Source organism: Medicago sativa, chromosome 3 (assembly GCF_051527215.1).
Source record: "Medicago sativa cultivar Bolivia chromosome 3, Bolivia_mono, whole genome shotgun sequence".
Taxonomy (NCBI): domain Eukaryota; kingdom Viridiplantae; phylum Streptophyta; class Magnoliopsida; order Fabales; family Fabaceae; genus Medicago; species Medicago sativa.
In genome coordinates, this window is record NC_140751.1 from 45,004,560 (window position 1) to 45,024,686 (window position 20,127).

The following is a 20,127-nucleotide window of genomic DNA, read 5'->3' on the forward strand; positions in this document are numbered from 1 at the left end:
TTGGTAGCCCCCAGATGTAGGTGACGTTGCACCGAACTGGGTTAACAATTTCTCTGTGCCTCTTTTCTTTCCTGTTTATTATTTGCATTGTATCTGTTAGCTTAATGTTCTAAACATCATATACAACATCTGCTTTTCTGTGTTCTATGTTGGAACATCGTTTGGAACATCGTAAGTCTAACGTGCCAGAATAACAATTGGCATCAGAGCAGGCACCCTGCCTGTTATTGGGTGAGATCCAGAGGAGATCTATTCTGGCAATATGGAAAAAGAAGGAGGTTTCGTTAACAGGCCACCGTTACTAGATGGAATAAACTATGACTACTGGAAGTCACGCATGAGTGCCTATCTCAAGTCTATTGACAGCAAGACTTGGAAGGCTGTGATGAAAGGTTGGGAACATCCAATTGTTCTTGACAAAGATGGCAATAAAACCACGGTTTTGAAACCAGAAAATGACTGGACACTGCCTGAAGATGAACTGGCTCTTGCAAACTCCAAGGCCCTAAATACCCTTTTCAATGGAGTGGACAAAAATATGTTCAGACTAATTAAAAAATGTGATGTTGCCAAAGATGCTTGGGACATCCTAAAGACCGCTCATGAAGGTACCTCCAAGGTGAAGAGCTCAAGGATTCAACTCCTGGCAACCAAATTTGAAAGCCTAAGAATGCAAGAGGATGAGACTATACAGGCTTACTACATGAATGTCCTTGACATTGCCAATTCATTTGATTCTCTTGGAGAAAAACTGTCAGATGAAAAGTTGGTAAGGAAAATTCTCAGATCTCTACCAAAGAGATTTGACATGAAGGTCACGGCCATTGAGGAAGCCCAAGATGTATCCAACATGCAGGTGGAAGAGCTCATAGGTTCTCTTCAAAACTTTGAGCTTGTGGTTGATAACAGATCTGAGAAGAAGGGAAAAGGCATAGCCTTCACAGCAAACACTGCTGATGATGAAGGACTGGAAGAAGGCATGGAGGATGAGAATCTGCCAGAGGACGTTGTGATGCTAGGAAGACAGTTTAACAAAATTCTCAAACAAGTAAGTAGCAGATCCAGAGGGAATGGGCGGAACATCAGATGGAACACTGACAGACAACAAGCTAATCAAAGGTATGAGAAAAATGATGAGAAAAACAGTCGATACAAAGGCGTGCAATGCCATGAGTGCGAAGGTTATGGTCACATCAGAACTGAATGTGCAACTTTCCTCAAGAAGCAAAAGAAAGGAATGATTGTGTCCTAGTCTGATGATGACGGAACAGATGGAGATGTTGATAGTGATTCTGCTAAACGTGTCAGTCCTATGACTGGGAGAGTGGAACCTGAATCTGAAAATGAAGATTCTGATTCTGAGAAAGTAACTGTGTCTTGTGGTCAAGACATTCATGAGGACAGCACTTCCAGGCGTATGATGGAGCAGGAAGAAATCATTGATCATCTCCAGGAAGAAAGGATTGGTCATCTGACTAAAATCTCTGACCTAAACAAAGAGGTAATGTTACTAAATACTCAACTTGATAATGTCCTCAAACAAGTTAAATGATGACCACTGGAACTGATGTTCTAGATAGGATGTTAGAAGGTCAAGTGATAGGTAAACCAAATGGCATAGGCTTTACACATGAACACCAGAAACAGGAACAACAAAATAGTAGCTATATTCAGGCCTTAGAACACTATCATAAGGCCAAGAAGGGAAAGCCTGTTAAGAAAATTAAGTTTGTAGCCTCAGTTAAAGTAGATACCATCACTGATAGAGGTCCAATGTTTGAACATGTGGTACAACATCCTAAAACTGACTCAGTAAAAGAGAATCTCCCTTGGAAGTGTCATTTTTGTCATAGACAGGGCCATAAAACATCTGTTTGTTTTGATCTGTATGGTGTACCTAGACACTTTCAACCTAGTTCAACCTGGAAAGGGGTCAAGAAGGAGTGGAAACCTAAATGCTTAAGTCTAATAGCCCATACCTCCTTGAGAGCATCCTCCAGTGAAGATTGGTACTTTGATAGTGGGTGTTCTCGTCACATGACAGGAATGGACAATTTTCTAGGAAATGTCAGACCTTATTCCAAAAGTTATGTCACATTTGGAGATGGTGCTAAAGGAAAAATTTTGGGGATTGGAGATTTAGTTAGTGAAGGATCACCAAGACTGAATAATGTCTTGTTGGTCAAAGGGCTGGCTGCAAATCTGATTAGTATTAGTCAACTATGTGATCAGGGGCTAAGTGTAAATTTTAGTAAAACTGAGTGTCAGATCATAGATGAAAAAGGTAAGGTGAGTATGAAGGGTACTAGGTCTAAGGACAACTTCTATTTATGGACTTCTCAAGAACATGCTCTCATATCTTCATGCATGCTGAGCAAAGCTGAAGAGGTAACACTGTGACATCAAAAACTAGGTCACTTGAATATGCAAGGAATAAAGAAAGTTATCTCTCTAGAAGCAATCAGAGGTATACCCAAACTGGAAATCACTGATGGAAATATTTGTGGTGAATTTCAAGTTGGTAAACAGACTCGGATGTCCCATCCTAGGTTGGAACATCATGGAACCACAAAAACGCTTGAGCTTCTTCATATTGATTTAATGGGACCCATGCAAGTAGCTAGCATTGGTGGAAAGAAGTATGTTCTGGTGGTTGTTGATGACTTTTCAAGATTTACCTGGGTGAACTTCATCAGGGAAAAATCTGATACCTTTGACTCACTCAAGGAACTCTGTATCCAACTACAAAGAGAGAAAAATAGAGGTATTGTCAGGATAAAAAGTGATCATGGAACAGAATTTGAAAACTCCAGGTTTCATGAATTTTGTGCAGAAGAAGGAATCAGACATGAATTCTCATCTCCCATAACACCTCAACAGAATGGAGTGGTGGAAAGGAAGAATAGGACTCTACAAGAATCAGCCAGAGTCATGTTACATGCTAAACACCTACCTCTTTATTTCTGGGCTGAAGCTATGAATACAGCTTGTCATGTTCATAACAGAGTCACACTAAGAACAGGTACTACAACTACCTTGTATGAGCTATGGAAGGAGAGAAAGCCTACTGTAAATTACTTTCATGTCTTTGGTAGCAAATGTTACATTCTAGCAGACAGAGACTACAGAAGGAAAATGGATCCAAAGAGTAATGTAGGAGTTTTTCTTGGTTACTCTACTAACAGCAGAGTAACCAATCTGAAGAAGTCACTGATCCGATCTGAAGCATGATCGAAGGAATGACACGCCTTGCTTCAGTATATAAAAGGCTGCAAGACCTGAAGATATTTACTCAAGACATTAGTTTACAAATAGAGTTTTGTTTAGGTTTTGAGTCATACATATTGTGAGCCTTTCGTGTATCATCTTGATACATGTTTAGGACTGTGCCTTGAATTGTATTATTGTACACTACTCCGAAGCTTTTAAGCAAGGAGCTAGGTAGATTGTGCACTGCATCTAAGCTTTTAAGCAAGGTTGCAAGTTGTTGTTTTTCGAGGGTAACCTCATTTGAACTGAGTCTGTAATTTGGGAATCACAGGGGATTGTGATCTGTTGTAAGGGAGTGAGATGGGATCTCAAATCTAGGAGTTCCTAGGTTGAAGTCTAGTTGGGGTAGGTCCTAGGTCATAAGTGCAAACGTGGTTTGCTGAGAGCTTTTGAATACGGACTGCACTAGTGGATTTCCTTCCTGGCTTGGTAGCCCCCAGATGCAGGTGACGTTGCACCGAACTGGGTTAACAATTTCTCTGTGCCTCTTTTCTTTCCTGTTTATTATTTGCATTGTATCTGTTAGCTTAATGTTCTAAACATCATATACAACATCTGCTTTTCTGTGTTCTGTGTTGGAACATCGTAAGTCTAACGTGCCAGAATAACAGACTTTAAATACTCTAAAAAAACGATTAGTAATAAACACGAGCAAAAATTAATTTTAAAGATTAGACTTTAAATCCTCTGGAAAAAAGATTAGTAACAAACGTGAGCAAAATATAATGTTAAAGATTGGACTTTAAATCCTCTAAAAAGAATTAGTAACAAACGTGAGGAAAAAAATTATGTTAAAGATTGGACTTTAAATCCTCTACAAAAATGATTAATAACAAACGTGAGTAAAAAATATTGTTAAAGATTGGATTTTAAATCCTATATAAAAAAGAGATTAGTAACAAACGTGAGCAAAAAATAATGTTAAAAATTGGAGAAAAAATAATGTTAAAGATTGGACTTTAAATATTCTAAAAAAATGATTAGTAACAAACATGAGCAAAAAATAATGTTAAAGATTGGACTTGAAATCCTTTGGAAAGAAGATTAGCAACAAACGTGAGCAAAAAATATTGTAAAAGATTGGACTATAAATCCTCTAAAACAAGATTAGTAACAAACATGAGCAAAAAATAATGTAAAAATTGGACTTTAAATCCTCTAAAAAAGATTAGTAACAAACGTAAGCAAAAAAAAATGTGAAAGATTGAACTTTAAATATTCTAAAAAAATAATTAGTAACAAACATGAGCAAAAAATAATGTTAAAGATTGGACTTTAAATCCTCTGGAAAAAAGATTAGCAACAAACGTAAGCAAAATATAATGTTAAAGATTGGACTTTAAATCCTCTAAAAAAAGGTTAGTAACAAACGTGAGCAAAAATATTGTTAAAGATTGAACTTTAAATCCTCTAAAACAAGATTAGTAACAAAACGTGAGCAAAAAAATTGGACTTTAAATCCTCTAAAAAAATATTAGTAACAAACGTGAGCAAAAAATAATGTTAAAGATTGAACTTTAAATCCTCTAAGAAAAAAGAATAATAACAAACGTGAGTAAAAAACATTGTTAAAGATTGGATTTTAAATCCTAGAAAAAAAAAAGATTAATAACAAACGTGAGCAAAAAAATAATGTTAAAAATCGGAGCAAAAAATAATGTTAAAGATTGGACTTTAAATACTCAAAAAATGATTAGTAACAAACATGAGCAAAAAATAATGTTAAAGATTGGACTTTAAATCCTCTGCAAAAAAGATTAGCAACAAACGTGAGCAAAATATAATGTTAAAAATTGGACTTCAAATCCTCTAAAAAAAATATTAGTAACAAACGTGAGCAAAAAATATTGTTAAAGATTAGACTTTAAATCCTCTAAAACAATATTAGTAACAAATGTGAGCAAAAAATAATGTAAAAATTGGACTTTAAATCCTCTTAAAAAAAGATTAGTAACAAACCTAAGGAAAATATAATGTTAAAGATTGGATTTTAAATACTCTAAAAAAATGATTAGTAATAAACATGAGCAAAAATTAATTTTAAAGATTAGACTTTAAATCCTCTGGAAAAAAGATTAGTAACAAACGTGAGCAAAATATAATGTTAAAGATTGGACTTTAAATTTTCTAAAAAAAATAGTAACAAACGTGAGGAAAAAATAATGTTAAAGATTGGACTTTAAATCCTCTACAAAAAAGATTAATAACAAACGTGAGTAAAAAATATTGTTAAAGATTGGATTTTAAATCCTCTAAAAAAAGATTAGTAACAAACGTGAGCAAAAAATAATGTTAAAAATTGGAGAAAAAATAATGTTAAAGATTGGACTTTAAATATTCTAAAAAAATGATTAGTAACAAACATGAGCAAAAAATAATGTTAATGATTGGACTTTAAATCCTCTGGAAAAAAGATTAGCAACAAACGTGAGCAAAAAATATTGTTAAAGATTGGACTGTAAATCCTCTAAAACAAGATTTGTAAAAACGTGAGCAAAAAATAATATAAAAATTGGACTTTAAATCCTCTAAAAAAGATTAGTAACAAACGTAAGCAAAAAGTAATGTTAAAATTGGACTTTAAATACTCTAAAAAAATGATTAGTAATAAACATGAGCAAAAATTAATGTTAAAGATTGAGTTTTAAATCCTCTAGAAATAAGATTAGTAACAAACATGAGCAAAAAATAATGTTAAAGATTAGACTTTAAATCCTATAAAAAAAAGATTATGACTCAAAATATTTTAGAAAAAGATTTGTTAGCACTATATTAAATATTAGTAAGTAGGGTTCTTACGGTTCATACTTCGTTCCCGCATTGTTTAGTTTTTCTCAACCTCTCTTAGCACTCTATATCAGAATTCAGAATTAACAATATTTAGTAGAATACAGTTTTCCGTTAGACTAAATTTTGATATTACCATAAATAAGTCACAAGAGCAGACCATTCCCAATGTCGGAATCTATCTTCCACGACATGTTTTCAGCCATAGTCAATTATATGTAGCTTTATCAAGAGAAGTTTTTCAAAATTCAACAAAAGTTCTCATTAAATAAGGGAAAATAGAAGGAAAAGTTAGAGACTTTAAGAAAAATATAGTTTTTAAATATATTCTTTTATCGCAATCATAACAATGTTTCTTTTACATAACATGTCATTTATACATTTATGTTATGATCTTATCAATTCCTATTAGAATAAACAATAAAAGATCATTATTTTATCTTTATTTTATATGTAGAAAAACTAAAATATGTTGAGTTCATAAATAATTTTGTTATATGTCTTGACAATATTTTGTTTATAAATCAATATATCAATAATTTTCATTAATATTTTTAAAATTTAAAAATTTTAATCAAAATCATACAAACAAACATAATAAAATAATCACATGCAAAAGTGCAGTAGAAAGAGCAGACAGAAGGGCACGATAGTGCCCATCTTTCCGCTGGTAAAAATAAAAATAAGATAAATAAAAAAATAAAAGCTAGAATAGAGCCTTATTAGCTGCTGACTCTTTCAGTTCAGTATCATCTCGACGACGCGTTACACCAACAAACCCTATTTTGACAAACCTCACTCACTCTTCCTTCAAAAAAAAACCTCACTCACTCCCACTCCAACAAACTCCAACCCTTTCATTAGCCGCAGCTGCTCTTATTCTATTTTGAGCAACCTTCCACAACCTAAATTCCAAGTTTCATGTAACCAAAAGTTCCTCTACAATTTCACTTCAATATATCTCATCCTCACAGCCCACTTTTTTCCTGGTATTATATCTGAATTTCCTTGTCTTTGTGTCCTATTGATCTGCTGGTTTGCGATCTCTATGATTGAGTCGATGAGCCAGGCACCAAATCGATCCCGCATCGGTGCATATGTTGGACATATCGTGACCTATATATCTCCGACACCGATTAATGGATCCAACAAGTGTAATTTCTTTGATTAATTATGTCACAAGTACTCTTGGTATGTTGTTCAAGCACAGACCGATAGTTTAGAGTTTAGCAAAATACAATATGAAATCTACAAAGGATTTTTGTTCCTCATCGGTGAAAAGGCAGTACGAGAGTTTAGCAAAATACAATGTGAAAAGGCAGTCATCTCATGTGGTGGTATGGAAAACTGCTTTCACAAAATGTTTGATTGACGTTGTTTTTCACATGCTCTACAAGATCATCGGGTGTGTCAAGGATCTTATGGATGCAGAGTGTAGTTTGAGTATCAAAGCTATAAGATCTGCAGAATGATTTGTTTTTTCAACTAGTGTAATTTTTTTGATTAATCTATTGTAATTTTTCTTTTGAAGGGAATCCTTTGTAATTGATATATTCTTTTGTTTTTTGCTTTATTTAGTATTTATTTAGTATATGAATAAATTGTGAAAGATCAATTAGTTTAATACATGTGTATCATGCAAAAACAAAATAATAATCAACAGGTTGAATTATTTAGGTGATTGTTTTGTTCATCATCGGCTTATGACCGATCCAATGTACATATATTGAGGCCTAATCTGGATTTAAAATGAGTTTTTTTTTTTTTTTTTTTTGAAGTTATAGTAGTATTCTAGAAAAACAAACTATTTTCATTTACAATTTTCTTTGTCATACTTTAGAAGATAATAAATATCTTCTAAAAAAAATACTACAGATAGTTACTACTATACACACTTGCACTTTTAACTGCAGATGTTGTTTTGGTGATTAGAACTCAAGGCCATTAGATGGCAAAGTGGAAACTTAACATTAACACCTAACTGATATACCACAATAACAAAACCATGAAAAGGTTTTGTACAAGTTACAGAAAGGTCATGAAGAAACCAGAGTGCCAAGAAGAAAATTGTTGCCTAGCAAAGCATAAGAAGCATCAATAAGGAAAATACTTGTGCTAAACATCAAGTCAAAATTTTAGCCCAGGTCCAACTAAAGTTATATGGGAACAAGAAGTTTGAACATATACACCAAAAGTCCAACACCACTAGTTGCGCCTGAACCAACTGGAAATAAGTTTCGCCATGTATCCAAAATCTAAGAAAAAATAAAGTACAAGACCATCTATAGCAACAAATGAAACAAATGTTAATGAAGGTTGACTTAGTTAGTGAGGGGTTGAGTCACTCGCAAAGTCGTGAGTTCAACTCCTACGGTTGGTTTGATCAGCCCTCATTAATGGATGATCTATAAATACTGTTGTAAGTGCGCTTTGAGCCTTGAGACATACCCTAACCCTAGTGAGCCTCCAGAGCTCAAATCACCTAAACTTTAAGTAAAAACAAAAAAACATATGGAAACAAATCAACTGTCCATTTTTTTTATCAAGAAGAAAGGACAAAACAAAACAAAAACTACAATCTTATGCGAGCAACTCCAAGAACATAATCAAAAAGGGAGTGATGTAGTTGATGAGGCAAAAAATTCAAGACGATCAAAGCATCCGAAGAAGAAGCATCTTGTTTAGCAAGTCAATTTGTACACTCATTGCCTTGATGGAGAGTATGATGAAAATTAACAATCCAATCTCGACGATGGAGCTGGACAATCTGACTAATCAAAGAAGCAAAAGGATGATGAGGTTGGACATTCGACGTAATTAAATCAAGAGTCACCCTAGAATCGGATTCAAGAATAATGTTTATGTGCTCATCATCATAAGTAACACATAGGTCATATAAAATGGCATACAATTCTTCTGCCAAGTAAAAAGTAATACCATAAAAACCAAAGAAACCCAACAACCAATCATTATTATTATTTCTTTTAAGACCTTCAAAACCTTATCTTCCAATATTAGAAAGAGAACTATCGTCTGTTAAGAACTTTATATTATTTAGTATGTTTTTCGTATTTTCTTTGACAAACTCATAATGATTCGTATTGATGCATCATGAGTTTGAGGATAGGTGTTAGATAATAGAGTATTGAGCTTAAGCTATTGGTCATTTATATTTCTAAGTTAGTAGTCAATTAGGTTTTATTCTATATATATATATATATATATATATATATATATATATATATATATATATATATATATATATTCTTTTGTAACCTTTTGTAATATTATGCTCCCCTAGCCATCTTTGTTATTCTCTCTTTTGTACCTGTATTGTTAACATGATATCTCGAGCTTGTTTCAATCCGCCTTAAACCGCAAGGAGATAACTGTCGACAGTGATCTCACGCACACATCGGCCTCTCAAGCATTGCCTCAACACACTAGTTTCGAATCTAGTCTTAGTGTTTGGTTTTGATGCATGAATACCTAGATTATGTTATGGTGACTTCTATTTCCACCGACACTTGTTCCGGTGGTGACTCTTCCCACATATGGATCATATTAGAGGTGAATTTTCTTCCCACCGACGATGATCAGTCTGACTTCTAATTCCACAAACATTTATTCCGGTTGTGACTCTTCCCACATATGGATCGTATTAGAGGTGAATTTTCTTCCCACGACGACGATCAGTTCGGTGGTGACTCTTCTCACATATGTATCATATTAGTGATGAATTTTCTTCCCATCGACGACGATCAATCCGGTGCTGACTCTTTTCCCACAGATGAATCATAATTGTGTCTTCACTTCTCGTCAAAGATCGTGATGTTTTGTTCTAACAAGATCAAAGTATAGTAAGTTTTAACTTGAGGGGGAGCGTTAAAAATCAATTAGTCCACTAGTATTAATAAGCTTTTATTTGTATTAATATTATAATTGACAATATTCATTACGTTATCAATTGTAGTCAATGCATATGAAGAGACGTTCTCAATTGTAGTCAACACTTACGAAGATATATATTATCAATGTGGTCAATTAGACACACAAACATTCACACGCTTTTCATCTTAGAAATTGTGATTGAACCTGACACAATCCCACAAATATTTTTAATTTATAAGTAGACCGAAACTACAGTAAGTTTGAGGCTTTCTGGTATGGTGGGGTTACTGGGTTAGCGACTAGTGTGGGGATGAGGAATAAAGATGTTGGTCACGGGTGGTTTCAATGGTTTGTGCTTTGAGAGAACATATTTTTGGTCAAATATTCCTTTTTTGCAGTGGAGAGAGAGAGAGATTGTAAAACAGCGAAAAGAGGTGGTTTGTGGAGAGCCAGTTGCCCATTTTACTAACTAAAAGTAGTGATATGTGGCATCAGTAGATGAGGGAGTGTAAAGGCGATTGTCCCTAGCAGTCCTCATGTTTAATTGTATGTTTTATTTTAAATGAATTGTAGAACCAAGATCCAAACACACACACACACACCATTTCTCTATTATTTATGAAAGAATATTTTACATGGAAGAACAAAGAAAGCAAGAAATTGTAGATTGAGGGTGATGCACATGTGATGGCAGGTGAAAGGTCGACGACAGTGGGTGGCTAGACGGCAAGAGTCTATTTGAAGGCTTAAAGTTTATGAATAGCTCCTGATAACATCAAATTCTTTTCAAAAAAAATTAAAATAAAGAGTAGACATGTGTCACGATCTAACACACGAGTGATCGAGCGAACAGGGCTGGCTCAAAGGCACTTGTCTTTCCCGCTTCAAAGTCATGGAAGCACGATCCGGTGATGAGAGCATGGAAGCACGGTCCGGTGATGAGAGCATGGAAGACAGAGACGAATAGTCAACGACGTTGAGGTCATGGTGTTTGGTTCTTTGGAGGCAGTGGTTGAATGTTCAGAGCGCAACAAATAATGTTTTCCACAAGGAAAAGAAAAACATTATGAATTCTTTTGCAACTGGTACAAGAACAGCAAAAGAATTGTGGATAATAAAAAGGGTGAATGTCCATTATATAGAATTTGATTTCTATATTCCAACAATGTAAAACAACTTTACAGACATTCAATTATATCTCACCATATGAATATTACGACAAAATACGATCATTGAACGCCATTTTCAAATGAAAATTTACTATCAATGTATAGTCATTGAACTCATAAAAATGAAGATGATGTATGAATTTGAATCAAACTTTACAGATAAGTTTCACAGATTGTCTACATGAAATATCATTTACAAAAGCAAGTATCTTTCAGTCAAATACCATTCATAGAAGAGATCTTGTATTTTCATCCCCCTACTTATTCCCTTCAACCAATCCAATAATTTACATAAGGATAAATCTAATTATGCTTCTTTACTTTGAGTTTTCCTTTGAGCACACCAGCATCCAGCTTTCTATAGTTATTTTGCATCTGACCAAAGACCTTGAGCACAAAGTTGTCAACTTCATCCTCATACCTTTCATAGAGAACTGGAAGTGTATGTGCAGCAACAATACCTTTCGACAAAACATTTGTTTCAGTATTAAAGTATAACATGAATGTACATAACATTGACCAGCATTTGTTCATAATTTAGAAATAAGATTCAGTTTTTGACATGACAATTATCAGAAAGAACTAAACCAGGCGTGTCTTTGTGAATAGGCGTCATGTTAACGTTTAAAAAGAAAAAAACCTTCATCTCTGCATCTTACTATAGTTCAACATATTTTCAGGAGAAAAGTTTTCATAGGGCTAGCTGAAGCATAAAAATATGGGTCTCTTTACTTTGAGGAAACATTTCTATTTCCAGTCTTCACTTTTAATTACAAAACGGTCACCTTGTTTTCAATCTGCTTCCTGTTTTCATAGTATTTCATCTACAAATATTTTACAAGGACACAGATTGAAAAACTGGCATAAGAAAGCTGGCCATATATTTTTTGCAGACCAGTGCTCGTGGCTCCCTTTTTGGGGCTCTAGGTAAGCTCAAGTATATACGACCACAAGTCGATAACTCTCAGGGGGAAAGACCATTTCATGAACTAGAGCATATACTGCTAGTGCTAGGTATGGGGAAGCAACCTTAATAGGGAGGAAATCTTCCCACTTGCAAAAGTATTTCAGAAGTCCACATTTGAAGAAAAAAAGTTTTGCACTGTATAGATGTGTACTTCCGAAATCATGTCTTTTTAAGAAATGTGGGGGTGGGTAAAGTTGCTCCCTCTTAATTACATGTGCAAATATTTGGGGTCATCATGTCATATTTAATAAAACAACGAAGATCCATCAAAAGATGAAAAGAAAGCCGGACTCACCAATATAGATGACAGTCAAAAAATTGCACCAACTCCCGATCACTGAACCAGCCCACAAACTTACGACAACCTGGAGAGTGTTTCAACTTTCAACAATTGATCACAAATTCAAAAGACAGATACATACAACATTTCTTTGTCACTGTAGAAATAAATATTTTCTAAGGTACATCAATATCTGAAATCAAGCTATAATCTTGAGTGTCCTTGACACTTTGCACAATAATGTTCATATCTCTAGCCATAACAGTGACAAAATGAGGCTTAACCACAAAACATATCATTTTTGACAGATTATCATAATAACCTTGACACTTAATATTATAGCAGGACCTAGTGTATTAGCAGACCTCATCCGAACAGAGGTCAACACACCGGAGTAAGCTCTATGCCTCCACATACGTTGGGCCAGCCCAGCTGGCTCGTGAGATTTAGTTCATTCGAAAGTACTGACAAATTCAACCAACTAATCTCTTTTTATATGGGATCGGTTATACATTTGTTTGTCAATTACACACATGAAGAATTAACCGACATTCTTTTCAACATTCTATCTGTATTGGGTGAAATTTCACATATCTCACTAAATGAGTTTAATTTTGATACACCGTCAGTGTAAAACGTTTAACACTGTCAATAAATCACAACCAATTATATGTGTGATTTAGAAACAATTCTGATTGAAATCAAATTTTTTAATGATCTGGAGATTATAATTGATTGACAGTGTAAAAAACCTTTACACCGGCGATGTATATAAATTAAATCCCTTAGTAAATAACCTGGACGAACACTTTATGCACATGTTACAAGAAATTTTCATATTCACATTACTCCATTTACATACACCATGCCTTCTTTTATGCTTTAAAATGAGGAAAAGTGACAAGGATATTGAAAGATGGGATAGCTGGTTTCGGTGAAGCAATTCCAATCGACTCTTAAGTAACTTCTATATCGCAAAGATGGATGTCAGCAGAATAAATATGGTGACAACCTATGCAGTATGATGTTATGAAGTATTCATACAACATACCTACGACAAAATACTGTGCACATTAAGTGAATATTGAGCCTACCATATCAACTAAGAAAAGGTCAAAAAAGTATTCTCCATGACAATATCAATAACATGTCAAACAATTTAAAGATTATGTTGAAAATTTCAAAAGAAAAGGAATTGATTAAAAAGCAAGCACGGAGGACAATGCACATGTTTGATAAAGGTTAACTCTGAATGATAAATGGCTATATCTAAGTAAATAAATGAAAATAAGTACAAACATACAATGAGAAATGTCTTCAAGTTTCCTTCACAAGAAACATCTTGAAGAAACCTCAACCCACGGTTAACCTCATTTCCGATTACAGTTGCAATGTTCACAAATAACTCTTCTGGGACAGCAACACGAGGTACTTGAGATGGTGTACTGTCAACATATATCACACGTCGTAATCAATTAAAGTTATAAAGTTGAGAAACATATCCACATAAATTAAAACAAGAGAAAATGAAAATATGTAAAATTGCTCAAATCACCTGTTAAACATGCTAGAAGCATTTGACCATAGAAATTGAGCAAGCAGGCCAAGAACCAAGACAAAACATAGTAGAGAAATAAAATTATAATTGAGCCATTCAAATAGCACCCATATAATTGTTGCACCAGTTAAAAAACTAGCAGAAATCTTCTTGTTCCTCCATAGCAAAACATCCGCAGCTATAGCATTTAAAGCCAAAAGATAAAATAAAAAGAAAGTGAATAAAAATTCTTAGTTGACGTAAATAATGTACATCTTACATTGAATTAAATTGAGTGTAAATACCGTACATTTTCCACCTCCTAAAAGATGGTGTACAGGTTTCTCGCGTCCGAACAGTCTGTTGATCTCGGAGCTCACTGGCTTTGATTTGTCTTCCTCAAAGAAGGATGATTTTTTTGGCTTGTCCGATAATGTGTCGACAAGGTTGTGAAGGAGGTTTTCTGCTGTGATTTTATCAGGCATTGTTCGTATGCTATCTAAGAACCAGAAAGCACATCATCAAAGACTATAAAAAAGAGCTCTTACAACAAACATCAGCTTATCATCATTGACAATCATTTATGAGAACACAAGAGGCTACAATTTGCTAACTTCAAATTATGATTATATACTAAGTCTACTGTTTGAGAACCATCGAACACCAATTAATTCTAGTAGGTCACAAATGAAACATCTCTAGCATTTGATTTAACTTTTCTGCATTTCAAATTTATCAAGTTTATCAGGGATCATCAAAATTTAATGATAGTCATTAGACATGATTGACGATGCGAGATCACAGCGTCATTTCAATTATATGGTCATTCCTTTCTGCTCATGTAGCACCGACACTTCAGATTGGAAGCATGTGTCCTCTGTCCGACATGTGTCGGTATCTGACACGACACTAACACATGCAGTTACATTGAATCACTTCTATTTTGTTAAAAATATTGTGTCATCGTCAATGTCGTGTCTGATATCCGTGTTTGTGTCGGTGTTTCATAGCTCTATATCACAATTGAAGCAAGGAATGGACCGAAAAGTACAAAAAAATAGGAGGTAAAAACATTCCAGATCAAATGCAAGTTAAAATTAATCAGGAACTGTAAAGAAAGAGCCTAGCTAACCATAAAACATTAATAGCCCAAGAGGATAAGTCAATTATAGTTCGACTTATCTTAATTTACACAAGATACACAAGAATTTCGACTTATCTCATCACTATGCACACTCATTGACGCTTCAAGAAAGATTGACAAAGAAATTCATCAAAGTTATCTTATATTATCAAATCAAACAACTTCAGAAAATACCATTAAAAAATCATAGCACTAACATAATCAATTCTCACTAACCTTCAATTGATATCACAAAAGGCAAAAAATAGTCCTCGTGAGCTTAGCTCAATTGGTATGGACAATGCCTAAAAAATATGTATGGTCCGGGGTTCAAACCCGGTCCGGGGTTCAAACCCCGGCCACCACCAAAAAAACAAAAGGCAAAAAATAACTGATTCCAGCAGACAAGAGAAGCTTAGTGCTTTGTTCGGACCCACGGTGGGAGAGGGCCAAACGTACTTTCTTTCTAATGCTACTATTTGTAGCTTTTCTTTTTTTCACGTTGGGAGGTGTTCAAACGTAACTTTTTGGTGGTAGAAGCTACCCCAAACACACACTTAGTCAATTGCTTTTCGTTAAATCAATCATACCAAAAACCAACACAATAAAGAATATATCCAAATACATGGATAAATAGATATATTTCCCAGAAGAAGAAATAACAAGCCATAATCATACATAAAAAAAAATATGATTGATAAATTGTACTCCCACCGTTTCAAAATATAAGCAAAATTCACTTTAATTTAATGATGTATGTGGTTCATAATATGGACATTAAATGAATGAACTGTTTGCTTATATTTTGAAACGGAGTGAGTAATAGGAAAAGCAAAAAGGAAAAAGGTACCATAGAAATCTTAAAAAAAAAAAAAAAAAAATAAGAATAAGCATAACTTTCATATGATAAACTGCCATCAATCAATCAAAAGGACAAATTAATATACTATAACCAAACAATCACACGTTGCGGTCTTATCCGACACAAAGGATTAATCTCTGTAGTTGCACGCAGAGATACCCGGTTAACACAACAAAATAATCCAAAAACATTTCACTGTATAAACCGAAACCCCAGGAAATAAATGAAACCCAATAAGCAAACTAAATGAACAAAGGAATAAAAACCATGAATAACAAAGATATGATAGAAGAAAGAACAAAACTTAGCATGATGAAATTGACTAACCAGAGACTAAGCAGAGAGAGAGAGAGAGAAACAGAAGGGAAGTACAGAGAACGAAAATGGAAAAATGAATGGGATTGGAATGACAAAAACAGCATGTAAATTGTGACAAAAACAATAACTGACAAAAGTGATCAACAACCAATCATACCTAACCACATGTTTCTCATTCAATGTTAGTATTCAATTTTGATTTTAAATTCTAATTTTACCGTCTCAAAATTTGATTCAATTCTAAGATGGAACAGATTTTTGACTAGATTTTACTTACTCCGTAGCTAAACTTTGATTAATGGATATCTTCCTCTCGGAACAGCAGCGTTAACGGCTTAACACAAACAAACTTTGAGTCACTTTTCTATTTTTTTTATTTTTATAATTCAAAGTATAAAAAATAAATTACGATAAAAGGAAATTGGTTGAAAAGGGTCAAGATATTTTATTGATGTTTTTGAACTTTGTCAAAATAAAATTCTCTTTTTTTAATTTAAAACTATGCACTAACGTGTAATCTAGAAACTCAATAAAATTGTCTTTTTTAAAATAGCCAACTCATATCAAATTTTATTTTAATGTGTCTGAGCTTAACTCAATTGATAAGGACAATGTATAATATATGCAAGGTTTGAGGTTCAAACCCCGGACACCACCAAAAAAATATATTTTATTTTAAGAAAATTTTAATGAGTTTCTTTGGTGTACTTTTTAATAACATTTGATAATTTGATAATAAGTTTTTATGAAAACATGTGTATTCAATATATTAGAAATTGTAATAATTAAATAAATCAAACTAAGGATTACAAAAAAGTCTATTAAACTTGTCAGATTGACCTATTAAGCATTTTATATAAATTATATATTTCATTGTTGATATTGTTGAAGTTTTTTTCATAAACTCAAGCCTTCATATAATTTGGTTATTTAGTAGCAAATATATTGGTGTCATTAGACTTCGTAGGATTTCGTTATTTAGTGGCAAACCTATACGTGTGTTTTAGACCTTTATAAGTTTTGGCCTATTTAGTAGTTGACTTATAGGTGTTGTTGATCCTTAGTGTAAAATAGACTTTAAAATAGCTTTCAGACTTCATCAGACCTTTAAAAAGTTTAAGTCGGACCATGAAAATGAGCCTATGACGGATAATAGGTCAGACTCAAACCTATTATTTTTGAAGTAGGTCAGACTTAGGCCTTACAAAGTCTGGCCCGGCCTAACCCATTTCCACCCCTAGTCCTGAAAGATTCGTTGAGCAATACCCTTTATTTTATTTGGGTAAATCATAGGTATCTTTTGTTGTGTAACAATATATTAACTCCTTTGAGGTAATTGAGATCGATTTAAGAGTTGAACTATCTCAACAAATGTTTTTTACATACGTATCTACCGACAATATAACTCTAAATAAAATAGTTAAGAGATTCAAATATCTACTACTTCCACCACACATACTCCACACTTATTGATCTTCGGAGTAAAACTAGTTTACGTTAATGGCGCATATTATTTTTCACTATTTTTTTGTCAATTTTTTTTTTGGATAAATTACATTTGTGGTCTGTTAAATTAATAATTTTAAGTTTCATTTTGGTTCCTTAAGTCTAATTCATTTTATTTTTATCACCTAAACAAATATTATGCAATTTGGTCTATTAAGTTTTTTTTTTCAATTTTATTTGCTTAAGTTATGAAAATTGGAAACTTTGGTTTTTTTTTTGTCAAGTAACCTAGTGGCAACAGAAATTCACCTTAAAGATGAATAAGTAGGTTGTCCAGGTTCGAACCCCTACCCCTGCTTATATTATGCATTATCCTTAACCAAGTGTGCTAACCTCACGAGGACGAAGCTTTGGTCCTTTAATCAACAAATATTTAGATATTTTGATGATACGAAGAATTAAAGTGTCTAAAATGTGTAACTTAAATGATTAAATTATCTAATATTTATATGTGACCAAAATACAATTAAAAGAACTTAAAGAATCAAATTGTACAACGTTTAAAGCAACCAAAATGAAACAAAAAATAAAGAGCAAATTACATTAACCTCCCTTAAAGTTTAGTTAAATAGCATTAACACCCCCTCTAGTTTTAAACTAAACACAAACCTCCCTTATTTTGTTATCAAATTGACAAACACCACCCTTCCACTTTAACACCGTTTAATCACCGTTAACTCTGTAACTTTCCTACTACTGCCATGAACTCTTCCATGTTGGTTGTTTTTAGCCAGGTTGCACTTTAAATTATGTTTTCTCCTATTCATCATGGTCCAGGTCTTGTATCAAGTTCAAACCAACATGAATTTTAATTTGAAGTTGTTTATTAATTGAATTTTTTAAATATGCAGATCAACCAATTAAAATGATGAACCTGTAAATTTTGAAAGAAAATAGGACTCAAAAAATATAACTATAGCACATGACAGCAAATATAAATCACTCGATGGAAATCTTTATTCAACTAATTGATTTATTTTGTCCAGATAAATTGATTTTTTTTTAGGGAAATAGATAAATTGATTTATGAATTTACCAATTTAAAAATACTATATTTTTTATCTCATGTTGCTATGCTTTGATTTGAGGAAATATGATGGATTTTTCTTCGATTTCTTACCATTTACAATGGCAAAACCATTCAACACCCACTTTTTCAATTCCCAACACCCCACATCATTTTCTCTCTCTTCCATCTAATAATTCAACACTCATTCAACAAATACCCTCTCCAATGTCACATTGGCAATGTGTCTCTGTCGGTGCTTCATAGCTCTACATCACAATTGAAGCAAGGAATGAACCGAAAAGTACAAAAAAATAGGAGGTAAAAACATTCCAGACCAAATGCAAGTTAAAATTAATCAGGAACTGTAAAGAAAGAGCCTAGCTAACCATAAACATTAATAGCCCAAGAGGATAAAGTCAATTATAGTTCAACTTATCTTAATTTACACAAAATACACAAGAATTTCGACTTATCTCATCACTATGCACACTCATTGATGCTTAAGAAGATTGACAAAGAAATTCATCAAAGTTATCTTAAATTATCTAATCAAACATCTTCAGAAAATACCAATAAAAAATCATAGCACTAACATAATAATCATTTCTCTTTAATCTTCAATTGATATCACAAAAGGCAAAAAATAACTGATTTCAGCATACAAAAGAAGCGTAGTGCTTGTTTGGACCCACGGTGGGAGAGGGCCAAACACACATTCTTTCTAATGCTACTGTTTGTAGCTTTTCTTTTCTCACGTTGGGAGGTGTTCAAACGTAACATTTTGATGGTAGAAGCTACCCCAAACACACACTTAGTCAATTGCTTTTCGTTAAATCAATCATACCAAAAACCAACACAATAAAGAATATATCCAAATACATGGATAAATAGATATATTTCCCAGAAGAAAAGATAACAAGCCATAATCATACATAAAAAAAATATGATTGATAAATTGACTAACCAGAGACTAAGCAGAGAGAGAGAGAATGAAACAGAAGGGAAGTACAGAGAATGAGAATGGAGAAATGAATGGGGTTGGTTGTTAATTGTTATGTCATTCAATTAAAAAGTTTATGAAATTGAACAGCATGTAAATTGTGACAAAAACAATAACTCAACAATCAATCATACCTTCTCTAAAAAAAAACAACCAATCATACCTAATCACATGTAACTCATTCAATGTTAGTATTCAATTTTGATTTTAAACTCTAATTTTACCGTCTCACAATTTGATTCAATTCTAAGATGGAACAGATTTTTGATTAAATTTTACTTACTCGGCGGCTAAAACTCACTTCGATTAATGGATATCTTCCTCTCGGAACTATAGTGTTAACACACACAAACTTTGAGTCACTTTTCTATTTTTTTTATTTTATTTTTATAATTCAAACTTCAAAGT

The 20,127-nt window shown here is 33.2% G+C and overlaps 2 protein-coding genes across 14 annotated transcripts; one reads left to right on the forward strand and one right to left on the reverse strand.

Moving 5' to 3' along the window:
- Positions 1 to 262: 262 nt before the first annotated feature.
- On the forward strand, positions 263 to 1,252 carry LOC146937662 (uncharacterized). Its single transcript, XM_085757788.1, has one exon. It carries the CDS (start codon positions 263 to 265, stop codon positions 1,250 to 1,252), a length of 990 nt encoding a protein of 329 aa, XP_085613914.1.
- A 9,938-nt stretch (positions 1,253 to 11,190) lies between these two features.
- LOC146937663 (reticulon-like protein B8) lies at positions 11,191 to 19,841 on the reverse strand. Of its 13 annotated transcripts, XM_085751861.1 has the most exons (7): positions 19,696 to 19,714; positions 16,214 to 16,231; positions 14,182 to 14,400; positions 13,920 to 14,100; positions 13,668 to 13,809; positions 12,380 to 12,449; positions 11,191 to 11,578 (listed from the first exon to the last, which is right to left on the reverse strand). In XM_085751861.1, exons 3-7 carry the CDS (start codon positions 14,384 to 14,386, stop codon positions 11,421 to 11,423), a joined length of 756 nt encoding a protein of 251 aa, XP_085607987.1. In that variant the 5' UTR covers positions 14,387 to 14,400; positions 16,214 to 16,231; positions 19,696 to 19,714; the 3' UTR covers positions 11,191 to 11,420. The 13 variants fall into 13 exon arrangements, with proteins under 13 accessions (XP_085607987.1, XP_085607992.1, XP_085607986.1 ...); XM_085751866.1 differs by lacking the exon at positions 16,214 to 16,231 and having other exon boundaries at positions 14,212 to 14,400; positions 19,684 to 19,841; XM_085751860.1 differs by lacking the exon at positions 16,214 to 16,231 and having other exon boundaries at positions 19,684 to 19,822.
- Between the last annotated feature and the right edge of the window lie 286 nt (positions 19,842 to 20,127).